A 24,204-nucleotide genomic window follows, 5' to 3' on the forward strand; every position below is an offset into this window, starting at 1 on the left:
ACAAAAAAGAAAAACAAAATGAGCAGAAATGTAAAAAGACCCCCCCCCCCCCCCACCCACATGGTCATGTGTCATCTTTTTTCTTTTCTTTTTTAATATCTTGTGTTTCCCCATTGGTCATACAAAAACAATCTTGTGGAGGCCTTGATTAATGGTCTGCTAACTTACAAACACTATAAATATCAGGGCTTTGGGGACCTGATCTCATGGTCTGTAATTCATTTCCACAAACAAACATACATAGCACATAGCTACATGCAAGCAAGCAGACCGATACGATCTCCTACACACCCCAAGCAGCCACACATACAGTATGCACACGCACACGTAATCACACACATCTGACGACAGACAGACAGACACAGTCCAAATTGGGACGCCAGAATCCCAAACAGCCGGTGCAAGGTGTAAGAAAAGAAAGGTATTAATTTACTTAATTTTAAGGAGGTGACAATACTGTGACAGCACCAAGCTTTAGCCATCCCCATGGCCATATTGAGTTTCCACCAAGCGTTAGCCATCCCCATGGTCATATTGAGTTTCCACCAAGCTTTAGCCATCCCCATGGTCATATTGAGTTTCCACCAAGCTTTAGCCATCCCCATGGCCATATTGTTAGCCATCCCCATGGCCATATTGAGTTTCCCTATATCCTCCTGGCTGAAACAGCAAACGTGTGTACCTAGTCCTCCGTGGGTCAAGGATCTGCCAGGAGTACCACAGTTGTGACTCAAGGCCCGCATCAGTGGTCTCTGCCCTGTCTGTAATCCACAGGCTCAAAGCTGTGGGTTCATTACGATGCCAGTGACACTGATCCCAGCTGTTCTGCCCACTTGGCTTCTCACTTGGTTCGGATTGACGTTCAGGGGGAGTGAGATTGTATTGTCGGCTGGGCTTTCCTATTTTCTTAGGTACTGTGTACCTACCTATATAAGTAATTTTTGGCACCAAATTGATTTGAAGGGTTTCACTTTATTTAGGATTGTTGTTGTAGTATATGGGGACATTGAATGTTGTTCAGATGTTGTAGACGTGTGGTACTCTTTAGGTCAGGGTGTTGTTTGCAGATTATGTGCTAGACAATATTCTGTATACAGTATATGCCAAAACAATTTCCAGCAAGGGGATTTTAAACTGAGGTCAAAAAAGGATTAGTGCCTTTTAAAGACAACTCTGCTTTAAAGGGACATGAATGAATGAATGAATGAATGAATGAATGAATGAATGAATGAATGAATGAATGAATGAATGAATGAATGAATGAATGAATGAATGAATGAACACTTTATTTAACAGATTGCAGAATGGGTACAATACAGTACGGCTCAATACATACAATTGTTAAGGGGATGCAGACCTGAGAAAGACGTTTGTCTTGTTTCCATCAGGGTCCCCCATTTTCAATTCATATAGACATTTATGACATACACAACATACATGACATTTATGGCATAGGGACATATAGGTATTTAGTACTGATACATTTGTGACATAAACGGTATTCAAATATACAGTACTGTTACCCCTAGATCCTGACAGAGTATATACATATGATGGGGAGGGGACTGTGGGTGGGTGGGAGAGAAATATACATATGGTGGGGAGGGAATATATACATGCGGTGGGGAGTAGAGGAGACTGTCTATTAGGAGGTGGTGGGGGTTTTGGGCATTTACGGTGGCCAGTTTCGAATTGCAGCCTCCCGTAGGTGCTCTTTAAGAGCGGTTTTGAATGTGGGCAGGGATTCACATTCCTTTACAGCTTTGGGTAGGGCGTTCCACATTGTTGTGGCATAATTGCGAAACGTGTTTAGTCCCTTGTTTGAGCCGAATCTGGGTTTAACATGATTTGTTGAGCTTCCTCTGGTGTAGTGGTTGTGGTATTCACTGACCTTTGGGACGTATTTTGACATAGTATAGTGTATCTTGTAGACCAGGCCAACTCTTTAGGAAATTTGCTTATTTGCCATCTACCCTGTAGCCTAGCTTAGCGTAATTCACTTGAAGTAGGTGTGCCAGTGTAGCCTAGTTCCCAACAGTCACGAAATACACTCCAAATCCAACTCCAAAACTTTCCTGTAAACATGTTGTGACCTGTGTATTTACCACATGGATTTCTTTTGTTGACATTTTCGTTTTTTAAGCAGATATATACTCTTTACTTTTTGAAAAACAGGGTTTTTGAGGTGATGAAATCACTGCACCCAGGCAGCAGTGGTTCGGCAACAAATAGTTCAGAGTAGGCTATATATCTGCTTAGAAAACGAAAATGTAAAAAAAAAACAATAATCTCCACATGGTAAATACACGGGTCACAATATGTTTACAGGAAAGTTTTGGAGTTGTATTTGGAGTGTATTTCGTGACTGTTGGGAACTAGGCTACACTGGCACACCTACTTCCAGTGATTGACGCTAAGCTAGGCTAACGGTGCAGTGCTGTTCCCTAAGCCTAATGCATGCACAGAGAAGAAAATGGTATGTATCTGCTTGTCTAACTCCAGGGTAGATGGTAAATAAGCAAATTACCCCAAAAGTTGGCGTGTTCTTTTAAAGGGGAACTATCTTATAAATGGCCTTTTTGAGTGTTTAGCATTGTTTCCTAGCTATGTGAACTTATATTAATATGATCTATGTCTCAAAATTCTCATATTGGCGCATTCTTCCAATTCTCCTCTCACAATATTCACCCTCACTGAACTGAGTCATTTGAAAATGTGCGCGATTTGTGATGTCAGAGAGACACCGCTGCATGTTAATGGAGACGTGCAGAATGAGCTGCACACAGTTCTGCTGACCACTCCACACAGTCAGCTCAAAACGGCTCGAGATCTTGAGGTAGAAAAATGCTGTTTTTGAGGACTTGATTAGAAATACAAAACAATGAATAAAAAAAATATATATATTACAGAGGTGTTCCATAGACTCACAGGAATTGTGTAAAAGTGCCCAAATAGTGAAAGAAATAGTAAAATAGTTCCCCTTTAAGGCATCAAGACCTTGAAGAATACTTTAGAAAAGTTCATAGTGTGATTTGGTATTAATAACATTAATTAATTCAAACTTTATTTCACCTTGAAAGATCATTATTTACAATAACCTTTGACATCTGGAGATTTTTGCAATCATTTGTATTTTTTTAATAGGCTAGGTCTCTAGTTTCTGGTTTCACGAGGGCTGTGATTATCTTAGAGGTCACAATAGTCCATTTTAATACAGTGAGGTAAAATTTAAAAGGTCACTACAATGAAATGGCTACTATGAGGACTCACATCATCACACATGAATATGATTGGGCTCATTGGATCCACAAAAAAATGGAGAATAACATATTTGTAGCTACTACATGCAAATACCTTCATGGATTTGACCCAAGGCTGCATGGGACTACTAACATACATTGGCCTACTAGGAAGACTCTTATGATTCCATTGAGCCTGTTTTCATGCACATATCTTGAAGCCAAGGTATCCCAGGGCCGTGCAGAGACCTTTAGAGGGGTAGGTGCTCAAATTTTAAAAAGGGCACATTAAAAAGGGCACACTACTGCTATGCACAGAGCAGTCCCAGGCTGTACAGTTATGAATATCTATGGCTGCACTCTATGATGTAATGTAATATACTGTATAATGAAGCAAATACAACACAATCATATATTTTAGCTGGAGTTTATCGTTAACAGTAAACAGTAAACAGTAATTTATTTGGTCACCTAAATGGTTATTCATAGCAAGGGTTCATTTATATAAGCTCTCTTATTTCTTGTTTGGCGTTTGCTGGTGTATTAGCTGTCCTACCATACCTCTGTTGTTGGCCAGCTCTGGGTGCACAGTCCCCTGCAGTCAGTCCTGTCCCCATGTCTGCATTCCTACACACAAAAACACACCAACCTAGAAATGTGTTTGCAAACATGTTATTAGGAAGTTCATCAAAGTCAATGGGGAGCAAAATGCGACCATTTCAAAGTTGTCACAGGGACACAGAAACTTGTTGAGTGACTTCTCAAATGGGTTACATGCGGGTAATAGGCATATTCGCCCATATTGTGAAAACTAAGTGAAATATTGTTTTGCTTTAATCTTCACAATCAGACCCACTATACTAGCTGGCTGCATGTGGCAACAAGCAAACAGATGATGATCCGAATGCTTTGAAACAAATTAAACTCACCACCACACATTGCATTTCACTCTAAAAGCGACTTGCATGCATGGCTAATTAACAAAAATTGCTTATGGCACGTCTAACTAACAGAGGTATATAACGTTATAGTTGATGATACGCCTTGCTACAAAGGGTGATAGCTAACATGTGGGCTAACATTAGGTAACGTTTGGATGGATGTTAAGCACATCGCATTGTCGAGATTAACGTTAGCAAGAAGAATACAAGCATAGTCTCATTTTCATGTAGTTGTGGACAGCTAGCGAACAAAGTCTTTCTTTGTTGCAAAATATGATAGTTAACATTCTTAATCTTGGTTGCTAAAATATTAGTTATGGAAAACAATAACTTTCTTACCGTTAGCTGCTGGTGCTGACTTCAGTTGCTGCTTAAGCTCAGCTGACAGACGGGCAAACGTGAGGCGAGATGATCGGTTTGTGCTAGATTTCGATTGGCTAATGGGCCCGTCATTCCAAGAGGGAGGGTGACGCGTCGCGCAACATAACAGAAAACCATGCACCTCAGATTTATAATATTATTAATTGTTACAATTATTCTTGATGAGGACCATGGGCATTGCCCTTTACAAAAAAATATATAAAAATATTAAAAATTATAAAAAAAAAAGTATATATATATCTCTCTTTTTAAGGGCTCTTTGGTCATCAAGGGGCACATGGACAAGTGCTTGGGCAACCAAAGCCCCCCCCCCCCCCCCCCCCCTGCACGTGCCTGAGGTAGCCCTTTTAAAATTGGCCATGCCCCCCCTCCCACAATCAAAATTTAGCTTCCCCCCCTTTGCTAATTAGCTAACATGATCTGGTTGGTATTTATGGATTCCCCAAGATCTCTAGTTTCATATGATAGAAGTACTGTATACCTTCACGCAAGTTTAAAAATGAGCCTGTTAGTCTGTGAAAGATGACTAATCAGCCGGAGCTGCCAGCAGGCTGAAGAGGTTCCATTTTTCCTGGATATTCATAGTGTTCTCATGACGTGTTTCTTGCCATACAATATGCCCATCAGCCATGGTTGTAATTTAATGATAATCACCTGCTACTTGATTACAATCACCGGTGTCTGTGATGTAACAGGCTATATACTATGAATACTGTCACCCCGGCCAAATGTAACTCCATGGACAGTATTATAGACATGGATTAAGATTATTTGAATGGCCATATTAAACATTGTCAGTCTAGTTCTGAATACTAGCAACTAAAGAAAATGCACAGTAATTAAAACGTATTTCATGGATAGAAATTGCGGTAGAAGAGCGTCAACATGGAGGCTGATACTGTACAGCCCATTACACAGTGGTTCTGGTTCAACATGGAGGCTGATACTGTACAGCCCATTACACAGTGGTTCTGGTTCAACAGGGAGGCTGATACATCCCATTACACAGTGGTTCTCTGGTTCAACCTGCCACTGTGCTGCAAAATGTCAAGCCCTCTCATCTCGCCTCTCCATCTGCGGAGGCGGCGCAGGCTATCTGTGTGTGATGAATGAATCCTGCCGGGAAGCTGGTGGGAGCCAGAGCCATGGTAACCAGCTGCTTAGATGAGTGTGGGCCGTGAGCCGGTGGAGAGACTGGCCAGTACTACATGCACACGAGCGTACTGCATGCACACACACATTCACATGCAGATCTACTGTATATCTTAGCCCCCTCTGGTGAATTGAAGAATTGATTAATTGAAAATGGGGGACCCTGATTTAAACAAGACGAAAGTCTTTCTCTGGTCTGCATCCCCTTAACAATTGTGTGTATTGAGCCGTACTGTATTGTACCCATTCTGCTATCTGTTAATAAAGTTTTCAATCGATCAATCAATCTGTGTGGGTAGGAGCGTCTAGGAAGAGCCGCTCCCTTGCCCACTCTGAGCATGCTGGCTCTATGTTAGATCTGTTGATCCACATGGCTTCCTCTCTTGCCTCTCTGTGAGAAACGATGGGACCCCATTATATGGGCTGTGATGTAACGAAATATCCTGGTGCCACAGCAGGTTTGCTTTCCTAATTATTGACTCAATTGTGGCTTGTAACTTGGTTAATTATATAACATATATTATATATTTATTTAATTTTGGACTACCCAAAAACAGAATTGCATAGAATTTCAGATCACCAATCACTTTTTCACTGCCGATACAGTCCTAAACTTCAAATATGAACTGATAGTATTAACTGATAATATGAACCGATAGTATTAACTGATAATATGGACTGATAGTATTAACTGATAATATTAACTGATAGTATTAACCTGTTAAGCTGTAGCCCTATTTTCAGAAATGTCGCCTAAATGTACATGCCTAAGTAAATGGAAGATTGCTCCACTTCGACAAGGTCAATTTGCATGTTCTTGGTATCTAGGAACATCTAGGGACCTCTATGGTATGTATTTCCAGTGTCAGAAATATTGTGTCTGTTACTAGGCTTGAGTAAATTGTAATGAAAAAAAGGAGAATATAAATTATGATTTATTTTTGCATCTGTGCCGGTGAATAACACCATGAAAACATTGAGATTATTTTTTATTTCAATCACTGAGCTCATTCAGCACCTTCTTGAGATCAAGTGTACAAAAAATCTAAGCAAATGAATAAAGGGAAGATGATTAAACAGAAGGATTTGTAGATACAGTAATACATGATAATCCATTTTAATTATATATATTATATTTGACCTTGAACTTGACCTTATTATGGCCAAATCATACATATATGGATAGGGAAAAGGCTCCTCTTTCCAATGGCAGGGTTAAATATGGATTTAGTCATTTCCTCTCGGTTTTACGATAAAAGAGATATAATTAGTATTTTTTCGATACATTCTTATTTTCGGTAAATCTTCATTCTGTAAAAATGAAAATATACACTTTGACTGCTGTTTTGATAGGGTTATGGTCTTTACTCTTGGATAAAAAAAATGAATAAAAAAAACTAACCTCTTAACATCCAAGGGCCCACATGTGGACGATTCGCGAGTGCCACTTTGCCGACCTCTAGCGGTTCGGGTGTGCATTTCTTTTAACACAATAGATATAATTAAAGCCCTATTTGTTGCCTGCCAATTGCCCTTTCAGGTGACAAAATCCGTTCAGCGGTTCTCGAGTTACATGCCGGTATGTGAGGCGTGCGCCAAAGTACACATTACTACCCCCGACCTCCAGGGGCTCTAGCTCCGTCAATCATTTGGCGATCTCGAATTTTGGACAGGGTTGTAGCCAATGAGTGTGGCTTTCCAATGATACCCCATGATATGATAATTGGGGATCTAATACGGTCTCTATTGATCGATTTATGATAAAGAAAAGCAGGGTGCCCCAATTGGGGGACCTTACAGCTTAACAGGCTAACTGATAGTATGGACTGATAGTATTAACTGATAATATGGACTGATAGTATTAACTGGTAATATGGACTGATAGTATGGACTGATAGTATGGACTGATAGTATGGACTGATAATATCGACTTGATAGTATCGACTGATAGCAAGCTTCGATCTGATCTAGTACTTTTACTGAACAGTGTAGACAGACCATTCATTTGGTGTCTCTGGGGAAAAGATTATTTAGATAAAAAAAATAAGAAATCCATTATCAACATGATTCTATGTGTCAGAAATGTAGAAAATCAAGTTGCCTTACTTGATTTTTGATACAATAAACACGGCTCTTTCTCCGATATCCTGCCTGGTATCGGCTTGATATTATCAGTATCGGGTACATTGATTGATTGATTGAAAATGTTATTAACAGATTGCAGAATGGGTACATTAAGGGGATGCAGACCAGAGAAAGACTTTCATCTTGTTTACATCAGGGTCCCCCATTTTCAATTCATCATACCATACAGATAGACAGTACTGCTACATCTATACATTTATGACATACCAGATTTACAAATACAGTACTGTTTGTGATACAAAAAGTCTAAAAAAGAGAGTATATACATTTGACGTAGAAACTGTACATTGGAGGAGGTTGGGTAGGTGTGGGGGGGGGTTGGGTAGGTGGGGTGGGTGGGGGCGGAAACTGTACATTGGTATTGTGCTCAGCTCCTTTTGGCTGTCCCATTATATTCTTTCTTTGCATGAATAAAACATGCATGCTCTACCTAGGGTATTAAAAAAGCCCTTACACTCAAAGAAATGTGCTCCCAGAGAATAAGCTTCTATCATCCGTTTCAGTTGCTGCTTCCTGGCTGTATATTTGCTCGCTTCATACCATAGCCGGGGAAATTAATATAGACTGAAATTAACTTTTCATCCCCCAGGTGACGGTATGTCAAGTCATTTTATTTTACTTACTCAGAAGCATTTTATATTACCTAAAGATAAAATCCGGAATACTTATTTGTCAAACACTTACTCCGAAGTTGTTGAAATGGTCCAACTTCTCAAAATGTCATTGGAGAGTCGGTCTATTTCCTGGGGGCGCTGGGGCGGACATCTTGATTGGAACTCCCAAGTCAAATTGGATTCATCATGGCAGTGCTCAGTAAACAGACTAACTTAGTTTGACAAATAAGTGACCTTGGATTGTATGATTAGATAATATAAAATGCTTCTGAGTTAAATAAAATAACGTAACGTCACCTTTGGAGATCTAAAGTTCATTTCAGTCTATGTTATTTTGCCTGGCTATGATTTGAAGCTAGCAAAGCGTAGTGGTACATACACAGTCGGAAACCAGCAAACCGTTTCAGATACTTGACCCACTTTAGAAATGTACAGATGCAGCACTTAGGACTCTTAGGACGCCGTGTCACTGCCAGGTTAACGGTAACGGTAACCAGTAGGGGCGCTCGAGTTACACTGGTGATTATAACAGGCGGCTGTTAATGTCGGACCTAATGACAGGCCGTCGGAACCTTCATTTATAACTAAAGCACTTTCAGGGGGGGGGGGGTTCTAGGCCAAGCATATAAAGTTGATTTGATTAAGTTAGGACAGGTATTGTAACCTGGACACTCTCAATGGATATGTTTGTGGACTGCAAATGCACGCCATAAATCCCTCTCTACAGACTGTATGAATTAATGTTGCATTTAATTGTTTTAAATGTAGCCAAGAGTAAAGACCCTAACCCTGTCAAAACAGCAGTCAAAGTGTACAGGTGCAGCTCGATAAATTAGAATATCGTGGAAAAGTCATTTTATTTCAGTAATTCAATTCAAAAAGCGAAACTCTCATAGATTATAGATTCATTACACACAAAGTGAATTATTTCAAGCCTTTATTTGTTTTAATTTTGATGATTATGTCTTACAGCTCATGAAAGCCCAAAAGTCTGTATCACCAATACAAAATTTAAAATAGATGTATTTTTCTTTTGTATATAGAAATGTCGGCCTTCTGAAAAGTATGTTCATGATGTTCACTCAGTACTTGGTTGGGGCTCCTTTTGCACAAATGACTGCATCAATACAGCTAAATATATAGACTTTTCCACGATATTCAAATTTATTGAGCTGCACCCCTGTATATTTTCAACAATATGTTTGTTTACCAATAGGTTAAAGTGTTATTAGTGAAATATGAGTTTTGGAAATCTAGTCGGAAACTATATTGACGCTAGAATGCGCGCTGCCATTTTGTTTGTAGTCATATGAGGAGAGGAGGCCCAGGGCTTTCGATGGCCTTTGGAATTTCGAAAAACGACACTACCCAGCTCATGCCAGGCCCTGTCAATCTGGATATACTTTCTTATTTCTGTTATTTTTTTACAGCTTTGCATAACTTTTTAGGCTGAAGTACTGTATCACTGCCTGCTCTTTGTGTTTAATTTCCATAGTCTGCTCATATCTGAAGCATGGAAATAACTGAATGTAACTTAGCAACAGGAATATATTGAGTCATCAAAGACTTACTTGAGGAAAGCTAGAAGACAAGGAAACAATGTAGAGTGAATACTATGGATCTTGTTTACTTTTAGGTAGGTCACAATGTTAACGTTGATCTTCTTTTGTCGCAGGATGATGAGGTGGTGCTCCAGTGTGTCGCCACCATCGAGAAAGATCACCGCAAGTTTTGTTTGTCCGCTGAGGGACTTGGAAATCGACTGGGTTACCTGGAACCCACATCCGAAGCTCAGGTGAGGATGCTTTCTTGGAAATGGAATGGATGCTTCCACAGGCCAAAGTGTTCTATGGTACTGATTTGGTTAGGCTACTACTGAATATTATGGAGTTGCTGTTATACCATAATGGGAAATGCATCAAGAAACACTGGTTTGCTGCTGCGGCACTGTCTTGACTTTTAAACTTTTGAAGGACAAAGGGATGCAACAGTTGTGATTGGAGGATCAAGAAAAGAGGGCCGGATTTGAGATAGTCAATTGGTTTGATAAAGTCAAGTATCTCTTAAAGACTAAGGGTCTCAGTATACTTGCTGTTATACGTCTTTGCGTGGGAAAGCCACGTATCCTGCATTCCTTTGGAACATACTTTGTGCATGAAAGTTGCAAATACCTTTTTCTCCTGTGATCTCAACATAACCTCCTCAAGTGTCGCCATGTTTTATGGTTACGTACGTTGCACATCTGGATAGTGAATAGTTCACAAGGAAGATAATCGGTAGCACTTTATAATAACACCCTGTTATAATACATTTATAATGTATTTGTAGATAATGAACTAATCATGAACAAACCATTTATATACATTCATAAATGATTATTAAATCATTTATAACTATATTTGTATAACATTTACAGATTAGTTCTACATTATTTATAACTCATTATCAACATTGTTTGTACTTGATTTGTTCATCATTAAATAATGTTGTTTAATGTGTAGTAACACATTTGTAGATGCTTTGAAAAATGGATATGAAAAAACGACTATACTGTATCTCCATTTATTTTTCATGTTCAACAAATGATTTGTTAAGACATTCATAAAACATCTATAAATCATTTGCAGATGCTATTGTGTGCCGTAATCTGAAGTGAAGCCTATTCATCATTAACAAATGTCTAATACAGTTAATTATTTGTTTACTTTTTCATCACATGTTACAAATGTTGTAGACAGCTTTCGGATACACCCTTCTTTGTGACATCAAACAGTGACAGAATTAGGACTAAAGATAAATGCAATTTTATTAACATATAAAATACATGTGCATGACATATAGTGTAACGTGGGGGGGCCCTAGGACCCAGGAGTACCCTGGCCAGGTAGAGTATCTAGAGAGGAAGTCTCACGCGAGTGAGACTTGACTTCACGTGTGTTGCCGTCTGTTTGAATGGAAGCACGATACATGCAGAACCAAGTTATCCGTGCTGCTCCTGCCGCACGCGTGATGCACAGCCTCGTCGTATTTCTTTATGATCAGCTCTGTGACCTTGTGTCGGCTGTTCAGGACTATCGGGTACTTGACGTCATCCGGTAAGTCTGGGGCTCTCCGCAGACGACCACCCACTCTGATGAGATTATGGGCGTCGCTCTCGGGGGCTAGGTGGAGCAGTCTGCTGTCTGATGGGACGGGCTTTGCTCCCTGTAGACAGGCTAGCTCATCGGGGAACGAGTCTCTCTGGGCTCGTTGTAGTAGAAGGAGTTCTGCTTCTTCGTAGTCAGCTGCTGAAATGTCAGTTGTGGGCTGAACCTCTGGGTGGTGCCACAGAAATGTCTTTAGTCTATAGAATGCGCTGGCCCACATCATTACAGATCGACTTCAAAGGGAAGCAGGTGATGTGTCATTCAAAAGAGGACGCTGATGTGTTTCTCAAGCAGAACAATCTTCATCAGAAAACTAATAAAAGCGGCCCAGCAACTGTTGAACACTAAGATGACAACCAACGGATCAAGATAAGTGACTGATCTATGAACATTTGAACTTCTATCTCTTTACTTAATTTTTTTTTCCACCCATAGACATTTGCCCATAGCCATATTTATATCTAATTAATGATCTACGGTGTTGAATTAGAGCAGTCAATTGGTTATGTATCTCTGAACATTTGAACTGTCTTTTCTATTTACTTCATTATTATTTCACCAATGCTATGCCTACTATTATTGGAGGATAATCGATCACTAAAGAACTGCATAGGAGCCTACTGAATATTTATATTAATATATTTAATTAATGATCTACTGTGTTGAATTAGAGCAGTCAATTTGGTTATGCTGTACAGTAGCTTGTTGATTAATACAGTGCAGCTGTATTGGTTTAGTTTCGCTCGTCAAGCCTCTTGCCATACTTTAATATAGCAGGTTTTGTTTAGTGTTATTATTGTCATTATTATTATTACCATTATCATGATCATCTTCACTACTGTCTTTTTTTTCTTTTTCTTTTATTATTATTATTATTATTGCAGCTTGTTATTCGCTTTTTTTCGAGACACTTAATCAAAGTATGCAAACTCTATCAAGTGAGTCACGCAACATACTTTAATGTAACGTGTTTTGCTTAGTGTTATTATTATTGTCATTATTATTATCACGACCATCTTCACTACTGTATATTATTATTATTATTATTATTATTATTGCAGCTTGTTCGCTTTTTTTTTCTTTTCGTTAGCTCTCCAAGAACATGAATTTTTGACAATTAGTGTGGTACTATAGGCTTGTTTGCATGCACATGGCTATATGAATGTGTGTGAGTACACATACATTCCTGGACAGGCATGTGTGTGTGTGTATGTGCGAACACACAGTACATATGCATTTATTATTATTTCTCCTAAAAAGCCTACTTACTGCACAGATAGGTGCAGCACATATACGCATGCATTTAATATGATCTCGCTTAAAGCCCATTCACTGCGTTGGTATGAATACTACATTTACTATTTCATCTAAAGCTTTTTTTTTTTTTTTTTTTTTTCATTATGCATGGGCAGCAGGTGCACGCACACACTTATTATTTTCACTCAAAGCCCATTTCAGGTGTGTAAGTGCAGCATTAACGCAGGCACACGTGCAATACGTATATTCACTTTATTGCAGTTATTAGTTCATATAAAGTCCATCTGCTAAATGTGAGACATTTACTTGTGGCCATATCTGATGCCATAGCTTCAGTTTATAGGTTTAGTTCAAAAAGTTTTAAAAATCTCTCTGCTGGACAGAGACCACGAAACTCGGGAGAGGGCAGGAGCTCCGGGCACCACACCACACGCGTATCTCAGCGGGAGATGCTTCGGCGTGAGGGGGGAGGGGGGAGGGGGGAGGAGGGAAGGGAGAGGGGGGAGGAGGGAGGGGGGAGGAGGGAAGGGGGAGTAATGTTGTCTGTATCAGTTCTTTTTTATTTTTGTGTACTTGGCTTGGTCGCCCTATTGCAGTTTTATTTTATTGTTTTCAGTGTTTCTCATTTGCGGTGTACCCAGCACATCTATTCATTATCTTGCCGGTATTATGACCCAACCTAGATCAGCACAGCGGTCGGGAGGTGTACTTAGGTTTTGCAGCTGGAATTGCAGAGGCCTAAATCAACCGATCAAATGTAGTAAGGTGATACATCATCTTCAACATCTTGGCGCTAACATTGCTTTCCTTCAAGAGACCCACTTAAAGGGAACGGATCATATCAAATTAAAGAGGAGATGGGTGGGTCAGGTTTATCATTCGTCATTTCAAGGGAAATCCAGAGGGGTAGCCATTCTAATCCATAAATCTGTCAACTTTGTTTACTCCGATATTATCTCGGATCCTGGCGGGAGATTTGTGATAGTTATAGGACGGCTGTATGATGTACCAGTAATTCTGGCTAATGTATACGGCCCCAATTGGGACAATGAGAACTTTTTTCAAACACTGTTTGCCAGGATACCTGATATGTCAACACATTATCTGATTCAGGGTGGAGACCACAATGTCTGGATTAATCCTAGATTAGATCGCTCATCACCCAGGAATAGTGTACCTTCAAGATCTGCCAAAATCATTCATGCCTTTATGAATGAATTCAAGGTCTCTGACCCCTGGCGATTTTTAAACCCACAAGGAAGACAATATTCTTTCTTTTCACATGTTCATCAAACTTATTCTCGTATTGACTTTTTTCTGATTGATAATCGACTCATCCCATCACTACACTCCTGCTCTTATGAAGCGATCGTATTGTCGGATCATGCTCCAGTGCTTCTGGAGTTGTGCTTCCAGGAATATAACAACTCGCCACCTCCCTGGCGCCTAAATTGCCGTTTATTGTCAAATGAGAATTTCGTTAATTTCATACACAACCAAATCGATTTTTTTATATCGACCAATAAGACCCCTGAGATTTCAGCATCTTTACTATGGGAGACATTGAAGGCATATCTGAGGGGTGAGATAATCTCATATAGCGCCTATGAAAGGAAGGATAGAAAAAGACAGATGAGTGACTTGACTAAGCAGATTAGTCAATTAGATAACATACATGCTACTCAACCATCCCCGGATGTCTATAAAGAACGTCTCTCCCTCCAAGCTAAATTTGATGTCCTCTCCTCTGCTTACGTGGAGGATCTAATGATTAAATCCAGACAGACGTACTATGAGCATGGAGACAAGTCTAATAAATTATTGGCCCATAAGTTACGACAGGCCTCTGCCTCACATCAGATCCCTCAAATCCAGACAACCAATGGTTTAACTACGGATCCCAAGCTAATTAATGAAGAATTTAAAAACTTTTATTCCTCCTTATATACATCTGAACAAACCTCTGACCCTTATGCCTATGATAATTTTTTTAATTCATTGGATATACCACAGATAAACCCGGAGGCTGCCACAGGGCTGGAGGGACCTGTCACGATAGATGAGCTCAGAGAGGCCGCCTACTCTATGCAAACAGGGAAGTGTCCGGGGCTAGATGGTTACCCTATAGAGTTCTACAGGAAATTCTTTGATAAACTGGCACCCATTTTAATTGACATGTATGCAGATTCATTTAGGTCACTTAAGTTACCCCCATCCCTTACTCAAGCCTCGATTTCTCTGTTGCTAAAAAAAGATAAAGACCCCCTATCCTGTGGAAGTTATCGTCCTGTCAGTCAGTTGACGGTAGATTTAAAGCTTCTATCAAAGCTCTTAGCTATGCGCTTAGAACCTGTCCTTCCCACTATCATATCTCCAGACCAAACAGGTTTTATCCAGAACAGATATTCATTTTCCAACATTAGACGTCTCTTTAATGTCATATATAGCCCTTCCTCCACAACTAGCCCGGAGGCTGTCATCTCACTAGATGCGGCCAAAGCTTTTGACCGTGTGGAGTGGGGATATCTTTTCGACACATTGAAAAAGTTTGGACTGGGGGATAACTTTGTAGCTTGGGTGAAATTACTTTACACCTCTCCCACTGCCTCAGTAAGGACTAACAACACACGTTCAGCACAGTTCCATCTACACCGCTCCACGAGACAGGGTTGCAATTTGAGCCCACTCCTGTTCGATGTTGCCATTGAACCGTTGGCCATCGCACTTCGATCAGACCTTCGTATAAAAGGTTGAACAGAGGACCTCCCTATATGCAGATGACCTGCTTCTATACGTGTCTGACATCTCCACATCTATTCCAGCTGCACTTGACATATTCACCTGATTTGGCCGTATTTCAGGGTATAAACTAAATTTAGACAAAAGTGAACTTCTTCCATTGAATGCAGAAGCTCGAAGTTATCCACTGCATAACTTCCCATTGAAAATTTCCCCCCATGGCTTCAAATATCTCGGTATCCAAATTAGGGATACATTTGGGGACCTATTCAAATTTAATTTTGGCTCTCTACTGACTCGATTTTGAACGTTGGTCATTATTACCTCTCTCTCTTGCTGCACGTATCAATTGCGTTAAGATGAACTCTCTCCCAAGGTTTTCTTATCTTGTCCAGTGCCTGCCTATCTTTCTTCCCCACTCATTCTTTCAAAAAATTTACAGCCTAGTGTCCAAATTTATTTGGAATAACAAAGTTCCCAGAATTAGTAAAGCTCTATTACAAAGGAGTAGATCTCTGGGTGGCATGGCTCTACCTAACTTCAGAGCCTACTATTGGGCAGCCAATCTCAGAATCATACAGCAATGGCTACAGTCAGACAAACCTCTGGTGTGCCCTATGTGGGTTGACATCGAAGCCTCATCTGTCAAACCTGCTTCACTAACCGGTCTTATACATGCCCCCATTAGTTCTCCATTGGCCCCCTACTTCAAAAATATAATCGTTAAAACTACATTCAGAATTTGGAATCAATTCAGACGCCACTTTGGGTTTAAAACTCTATCCCACTTGGCCCCGATAGCAGCTAACCCTTTATTTCACCCCTCATTGATGGATGGAGCATTCTCCTTATGGGCCTCACTCGGTATTAAAACACTAGGTGACCTATATATAGATAATGTTTTTGCCTCCTTTCAGCAATTATCAGAGAAATATTCAAGCCATAGCCGACATTTCTTTCGGTATCTACAGATTCGTAGCTATGTCTGTAGCATTAACCCTATATTTCCCAACCTTCCAGAGGTAACACCCATCGACTCCTTTTTAACCCCGATGTCTTCCATCAAGGGCATGATATCGACTATGTACAATCTCATTCTCTCCTTATGTCCAACCACAATACACAATATTAAAAGTAAATGGGAGGAGGATTTAGAGGAGGAGATCTCGGATGACATTTGGGTTGACATTCTACGTCTTGTTCATTCTTCTTCTATTTGTGCAAGACACGGGCTGATACAATGCAAAATTGTTCATCGAGTACACCTGACGAAAGTCAGATTAGCCAAAATGTATGAAGATATCGATCCTATATGTGATAGATGTCATTCGGCCCCAGCCACATATACTCACATGTTTTGGACATGCCCCTCCTTGCACAGGTATTGGACAAATATTTTTGAAACCATCTCGGGAAGTATTGAGACAAATCTTGAACCAAATGTATTGACAGCGCTTTTTGGATACTCCCCACCTATGTTATCACTTTCAAAGCACAAAGCACACGTTGTGGCATTTACCACTCTACTGGCCAGGCGGCTGATTCTGTTTAAATGGAAGTCCGCTGCTCCCCCCACTCACCTTCACTGGATTAGAGACATACTATACTTTATCAAACTTGAAAAGATAAGATGCACTCTGAGAGGTTCTTCATCTATGTTCAAGAAAACGTGGGGTTCATTCCTTGTACTTGTGGATGATGTACAGTTCCATACTATTCCAGAATAACAATTTGTATGCTGCTTGTTGGTATTCATCTGTGTGAACGTTAATTCAACGTGAGTTATTTGATATACCGGATATACATTGGAGAAGCATATTTGGGTACCTAAACATGTGCTATATATTTGATATACTATGTATATACGTTTGAGACGACTGTCGGGCGACCAAGTCAGTGTTTGTTTGTATTATTATTTACTTTTGAACTCTGTTTTATTTTTTCTTGTTTTTTATTTTTTTATTTTATTTTCTTCTGTTTAATGTTGTTATCTGTTCTATGTGGACAATGACAATACAACAATGTATATATACAGACATATACTTATAATGTCTATGTCCTCAAAAAAGTATAATAAACAAAAAAGTGAAAAAAAAAAAGAAATGTCTTTAGCTGCGCACTCTCTAGGGTGAGGCAATCGTCTAGATCGGGGTCTGTGGGGACGAGTGTGTGTGTCAACCCACAGAACATAGGTTTCTTGTTCTCTGCCTCCTCTTTACTCGCCTCCCGTGGGATGGGTGTAGGCCACTCTTCTTCCGGGAGCTTGAGGAACTCTGGCCCGTCACTGTAGAGGTTGTGACGGGTGAGGTCATCCAGGGACATTCCCCGGGTGATGACGTCAGCTGGGTTGTGTTTGGTGTCCACATACCTCCAGCTCGCTACTTCTGTTAACTCTTGAATCTCGGTGACTCTGACTCCCACGAAGACCTTGTATCTGCACGAATCAGACCGGATCCATGTGAGTACGGTCGTGGAGTCTGACCACAAGATTGTTCTTTGCACCGGGATGGTGAGTTCACGTTGGATTAACGTGGCGAGCTGCGCTCCTGCTAGGGCTGCGCAGAGCTCTAGACGCGGGATAGATTGTTGCTTGCGTGGGGCTATTCTTGAGCGAGCCAGGATGAAAGCAGTATGTATTTCTCCTCCCTCCTCTCGGGCACGCAAGTAAGCCACCGAACCGTAGGCTACTTCGGAGGCGTCGCTGAATACGTGCAGGTCGATCTTGCATGTCTCTGGCCTCACTGTGGGTGGGAAGTAGCTGCGGCGTATATTAACACCTGGGAGTGAGCGGAGTTCCGTCTCCCACTCTCTCCATGTGGATGCAAGGTGTTCGGGTATGGGATCGTCCCAGCCCTGGTCTTTGTCCCATAGCGCTCTTACAATCATCTTTGCCCTGGTGGTGTAAGGTAGAATACATCCCAACGGGTCATATTGTCTGGCGAGTGTTCTGTATACACTCCGTCTGGTGGTCGGTATTGCCGTCGACCTTCCCTGCTCCTTGATCAGGGGTTTGTGTCTATAATGGAGCGAGTCTGTTTTGAAGCGCCAGACTAGTCCTAGTGTCATTTCTTGGGCTTCCCCTGGGATGGTCACCATCCAGGTGTCGCTGCTTGCTGCCTTATCATCGGGGGAGAGGCTGCGCAGTACTTGCGGGTCGCTGCTGGCCCACTGCCTGAGATCAAAGCCGCCTTTGATCAGGGAGGCGTGGAGCTTGAGTAGGAGAGCCTCGGCTTCTTCTGGCGTCGAGACGCTTTGTAAACAGTTGTCCACGTAGAAACTATTTGTCACACTTTGTTGGACCTCTTCATCTGCTGCTGGGTCCTCTGCGTTGAGGCTGCTCAATACTGGGGGGTCGCTGCTGGCCCGCTGCCGGAGATCAAAGCCGTCTTTGATCAGGGAGGCGCGGAGCAGCGCACGACGTCGCCAGTCAATTTTCTTTATGTGTCCCGCTGTGATTCGCTTGCTAATCTCAGCGCGGTACACAGCCTCTTGAGCGGGGTCTTTGGCTAGGCGCCGCTCTGTGTTCAATAGATACCGCTCCGTCGCCTCTTTTGTGGCGTGAAAGGTGGGCATTCCCTCTCGCCTCAAGAGTGGAGTTGCGTATCTCATCACTCCGTTGACGTTGACTCTCTTTGTCCCGTGCTCGAGGAGGGCTATAGCGTAGATATCTTCCTTAGAACGAATGTCTTTCTTTTCGTTCTTAAAGGGCATTGTCTCTAGTGTCCATAGCCTCTCGACATGCTGCAGGAGTGTGGTGTCTCCTTATGTCGCTCTGGAGTGGAGGCAGCTAGTGGCTGCTGTTCGGTTAAGAGACTTGGCGAGGGGGCCTTGTAATGTCCATCCTAGGCGGGTCTCGACTGCTGCAGGACAACCTCTGGGTCCTGTATGGACCCGGTCTATCCGGACTATGAGGTCTGCGTGGTCGGAGCCTATCAGCAGGGTCGGGGTGGCGCCGTCTATGAGCGGGATAGGGAGTTGACGCAGGTGCACATATTTATCCATCAGCTTGGCGATGGGGTAGGTGTACTGCGATAGTCCTATTTCTTGGCTGGTGAAAGCATTAGTAATCCTGTACCGTCTCTCTGGCTGCCCGCTTGCTGCGATAGTGAAGGAGACATTCTCGCCCTTTATCGTCTTTAGATCTCTTCTTATTGTCCGAATAGTCATCTGGTTCTCGCTCCCCCGCAGCCCCAGCTGGGCCGCAGCGGACGCGAGGAGAAGGGTCTTCTCTGACCCGTCATCAAGGACGGCGTAAGTGTCCATGATCTTATCTTGGTAACTCAGTGTTACACGGACCACCTTTAAGAGCACCTGGGCGCCGCTGCTGCTAGCGGGGTCAATGTACATAACGCTTGCCTTTGTGCTGCTGGATGGTGCAGGCTTTCTTTTGTTACTGTCGTGTAGGACATCTAGATGGGCTCCGTCATACCGACTACACCTCTTCTTGAGGCGGCACTCGGCTGCCATGTGACTGCGCGCACATCGGTAACAACGCCTGTTGGACTTTATCCAGTGACTCACTTCTTCAGCGGTCATCTTCTTGAACTGGTCACATTGTGACAACCAGTGTTCCTTCTCGCAGTACGGGCACACCATCTTCCACTTCTCTTTCATCGAGGGGGTACTGTGGTTCTTGCTGCTCGGTACTGATTCTGATTGGTGCATGACAGTCACCGATCTTCGGCCATCGTTTACTCTCCTAGGTCCCTCTCTGGAGCTTGGTGTGCTCCGCACGAACGTGTCCAGCCGTAGGCTGCTGACTTCTCTCGCCAGGAAGTCGGCTAGGTCTAGGAGGGATGGCTCGGGACCGTTAGGATCACGGTGGTCTCTTTGCCGCCTGAAGCGCTCCTGTCGGGCGGGCGGCAGCTTCTCTAAAATCCTCTCGACGTTCGAGTTTGCGTATAGTTCGTGCATACCCTTTTCTCGTTGCGCCCCCAGCATCCCTACCAGGGATTGTACTTTGATAGACAGCTCGTCTAGTGAGCGATTGTCTGTTGCTGGGGGTAGGCGGTCAATATGCCTTATCTCTTGTATTACGTAATCCCATATACGTCCAAATCTTTGGTCTAGTGCTGCTAGAGCCGCTGTGTATGGGGTAGTAGAGGTGGCATAGGCCAGCGCTATGTTGTGCGCTCTGGGCACTTTCGGGTGCTTCAATAGGATCGCATACTTGTGGCGTTCATCAGCTACATCCACCATCATTGTCTCTAAGCACATCCGTAGCTCCGTGTACTGTGCTCGGTTCTCATGGGTGAAGTCTGGAAACGTCGGTGTGCCAATGTATGACGCCGTGGATGGCTGGCACATCGGTGAGCGTTGGAAGAGAGGCCTCCTGGGCGAGTCTCCTCTTACGCCTCTCGGTGGGCTGGTACTGGCAGGGTACCATGGCCCGCTGGTCCAGGTGCTATTCCTCGGGACTGGTCGTGCGTCATGCTCACCCCGTGAATCGAGTCAGGGGTCTGTAGCGCAGAGCCGCGGGGGTATAGCCTGGGCTGTACTGGACCTCCTGGTCCTGTGGAGTAATGTGCTGCTGTCGGGCTTGACTCTCCTCTTCTCCCTCTTCTTCCTCTGCCAGGTCTTCTAGATCCTGTAGTCGTCTATTTAGCCTCTCCGCGGTGTCCGCCGTTCCTTCCTTGTAGCTGGGTCTCACTTGGACCGGTCGGGGAAGGAGTTCGGAGGGGGGTGTAGACTCTCTCTGGTGGTCGAGTTCAAGGTCGCCTGCTCGGTCAGGGGAGGGTGCCCTTGACACGTGTCTTGACGAGGCCCTGGAACCCCTTGTGGAGGGAGGGGGTGTTGCCCTGGTGATCAGCTGCTCCATTAGCTGCGCTTGTAGTCTGTCGCGCTCGCCTTGTAGTCTGTCGCGCTCGGCGTCGCGCTTGGTGAGATCTGCTTCTCTTTGGGCACCGGCAGCGGCACGCTGGGTGTCGGCCCGGTCTCTTGCCATATTCTCTTCCGTCTGAAGGCGTCTCAGCTCCAGACATACGCGCTCTTCTTCGCTCCGTTGCTGCGCTTGGAGGCGTTCTCTTTCAATGGTAGAATGTTCGCGCTTGCTAAGCGTCTGTGCTTGGAGTCGATCGCGTTCACCCTGAAGTCGATCGCGTTCACCCTGAAGTCGATCGCGTTCGGTAGAGGCTGTCAGGGTGGCGAGGAACGCCTGTGACAGCATCCTCTCCGCCTCGCTGGGGGAAGACGCTTGTTGAGGTGAGCCGCTCCTGGCAGTACCCGTTGGGGATGCGTTCCCCTGCGGGGAGTCCTGGAGTTCTATCTCCTCGGTGCTCTCCTCATCTTGTTCCGTGCAGAGTTCCATCTCTGAAGGGTTGTCTTCCTCCCGGAGCTCTTGGGGGACTACTTCTTCGGTCTTGGCGGGGGGTAAAGTCGTGTCAGTTCCCTCCTGGTCCCCACCGTGAGCTTGGTCAGTTACATTAGAACCCACTAGGGCCTCTGTGGTCGGGGTATCCTGGTTGATAGGGTCGGACATAATTTTACTTTCTACTTTTACCGCGTTTACCGTTTGTAGAAGGCTAGGTAGTATACTGGCAGCGTAATCCTCTAAGTACTGAGGTGGCTGTCGTCTACGCTGCGGGCGTTCTACTTTAGGAGGACCGTTTCGTGGAGTGTTCATCATAGGCCATTTCAATATTAATACCACTATATTAATATTACGCTAAGTACCATCCGGCTCGAAGGACCAATTGTAACTGAGGGGTACAATTCCCTGACTGTATTGATAAGTATGGTATCATTAAACCACTACCGCTTTATGTACTTTAACTACTGGCCATAGAGTACACAATATCTAAATATGATGCACACTTTCCCACCATGAAACCAGGTCCACACAAAGGTAATAATCAAATATTTAATATATAGCAAAGGGTACATATAACATTCACTATTACGTTTATGATTTGAATGCTCTTGTAAGGCAAATGAGTACTCGTAGGCAAATCAACACTGAATGTCCAATCTCCGGTTACGCAGGAAGCAAGTATACAACCTGGCTCTTAGGGAATTATAACGATGGCACACTTAATGATTATAGCTGGATATACTGTAGGGGTCCTCCCGGTTGTAAGCCGGTAGGGGGGGTAGGAGAGCCGTCGGCAGTATCCCGTCTGGTCAACGATGTCTAGGGAGACTTCACGTACAGAAGACAGTGCAGTAGAATCTTGATCCACAGATGAATACACCTTGGCTCTCTTGTAGGCTGTAGCTGTAGCTGTAGCTCCACAGTGAAGAAGAAGCGAGGCGACCTCAGTCTGGTCTGAGCGCCGGCTCACCTTGACTCCTCTCGGGGTAAATCCAACACTCACCGGTGTTGGCGATTATCCGCTCCACAAATCAAAGTACCAAAGCAAATATATATTCCATGCCGCATAGGGCTCAGCAGTCGTCGGGTAGGTAATCCAATGTACAGGTCCACTCGGTCCTCGCCTAGAACTCCTCGGATGAAAGCACCACGTGTGGTCTGCCCAACCTGGTTAAGACTCTAGATAACACAAGGAAGCGATGGGGGTGCTGCTCACTTTAGAACTCTACCGCACGATGCACCATACATAATAGACTATTATTACTTAATAGAAATACGGTGCCAAACTCTGACAATTCAGCTATTAATTCGCACGAGGTCTCAATGCTATTCTAAGGCCAAACAGGCCATACTACACCGCACGCGGTATCGTGGGGTGAGGCTTCACGTTCTGTTACTTAGTTGGGTAGAAGACGAAGGGATAAGAGGAATTCTACATTTACTTGCGCCCTATTTATATGCACGGTGAACAAATAGTGCCACTCTCCTTTCGGTAGCCGTATTCCTGCGCAGAGCCGGGGCTAGTAGAGACATGTTTCGTCGGTACCATTGAACTTGGCTCCAAGGGGCTTGTCCCTGGCGCCAGGTCCTTGTCCAATAAGAGAATGAACTATTATGGGCTATAGTAGACTAAAGGAATATTCCGTGTATATGTACAAGGAATATACAAGGGATATCAAACGATATACAAATACTATTCAATATATATCCATAAATAAATATATATATTCGGTTTAATCTGATCCTTCACAACAAACTGTATTAGACATTTGTTAATGATGAATAGGCTTCACTTCAGATTAGGGCACACAATAGCATCTGCAAATGATTTATAGATGTTTTATGAATGTCTTAACAAATCATTTGTTGAACATGAACAAATAAATGGAGGTACAGTATAGTAGTTTTTTCATATCCATTTTGCTGCTGCATACTCTGCCCCAATCTGTGATGTGTGAGGTAGGTACTAGCAAAGTCTTTCTAGGGAAGAAAATTGAGGTAGTACTCACACATTGGGCAGGGCAGGGTGAAAAGAAACAACCACTAGGACAGCAAAATGACCATGTATTTAGTTACTCTTTCAATTCTAACACTAGTGCATTCAACCCACGAGTGAATTTTCAGGAATGATACGGTCTAATAGTTTCACAACCACAACACCCGAATTTTCCCAAGGGGATCAATAAAGGATTATCTTATCTTATCTTAGCTCAGTCTATATACCTGTGTCCATCTGTCCGCCCATCCATTTGTCCGTCCACCTGCTCATCCGTCCACCCA

The 24,204-nt window shown here is 43.0% G+C and overlaps 1 protein-coding gene across 1 annotated transcript in view; it reads left to right on the forward strand.

The window, feature by feature from the left end:
- Window positions 1-24,204, forward strand: part of ryr3 (ryanodine receptor 3) — a gene marked incomplete at its 5' end in the record, with an annotated part of 238,000 nt that overhangs the window by 48,611 nt on the left and 165,185 nt on the right. Inside the window, one exon of the mRNA XM_084314212.1 lies at window positions 10,148-10,267. Within this exon, the coding sequence (XP_084170338.1) occupies window positions 10,148-10,267 (120 nt within the window). The remainder of the gene's footprint in view (window positions 1-10,147; window positions 10,268-24,204) is intronic.

This window comes from Notolepis coatsorum (genome assembly GCF_963971535.1).
Source record: "Notolepis coatsorum genome assembly, chromosome: 5".
Lineage (NCBI taxonomy): Eukaryota > Metazoa > Chordata > Actinopteri > Aulopiformes > Paralepididae > Notolepis > Notolepis coatsorum.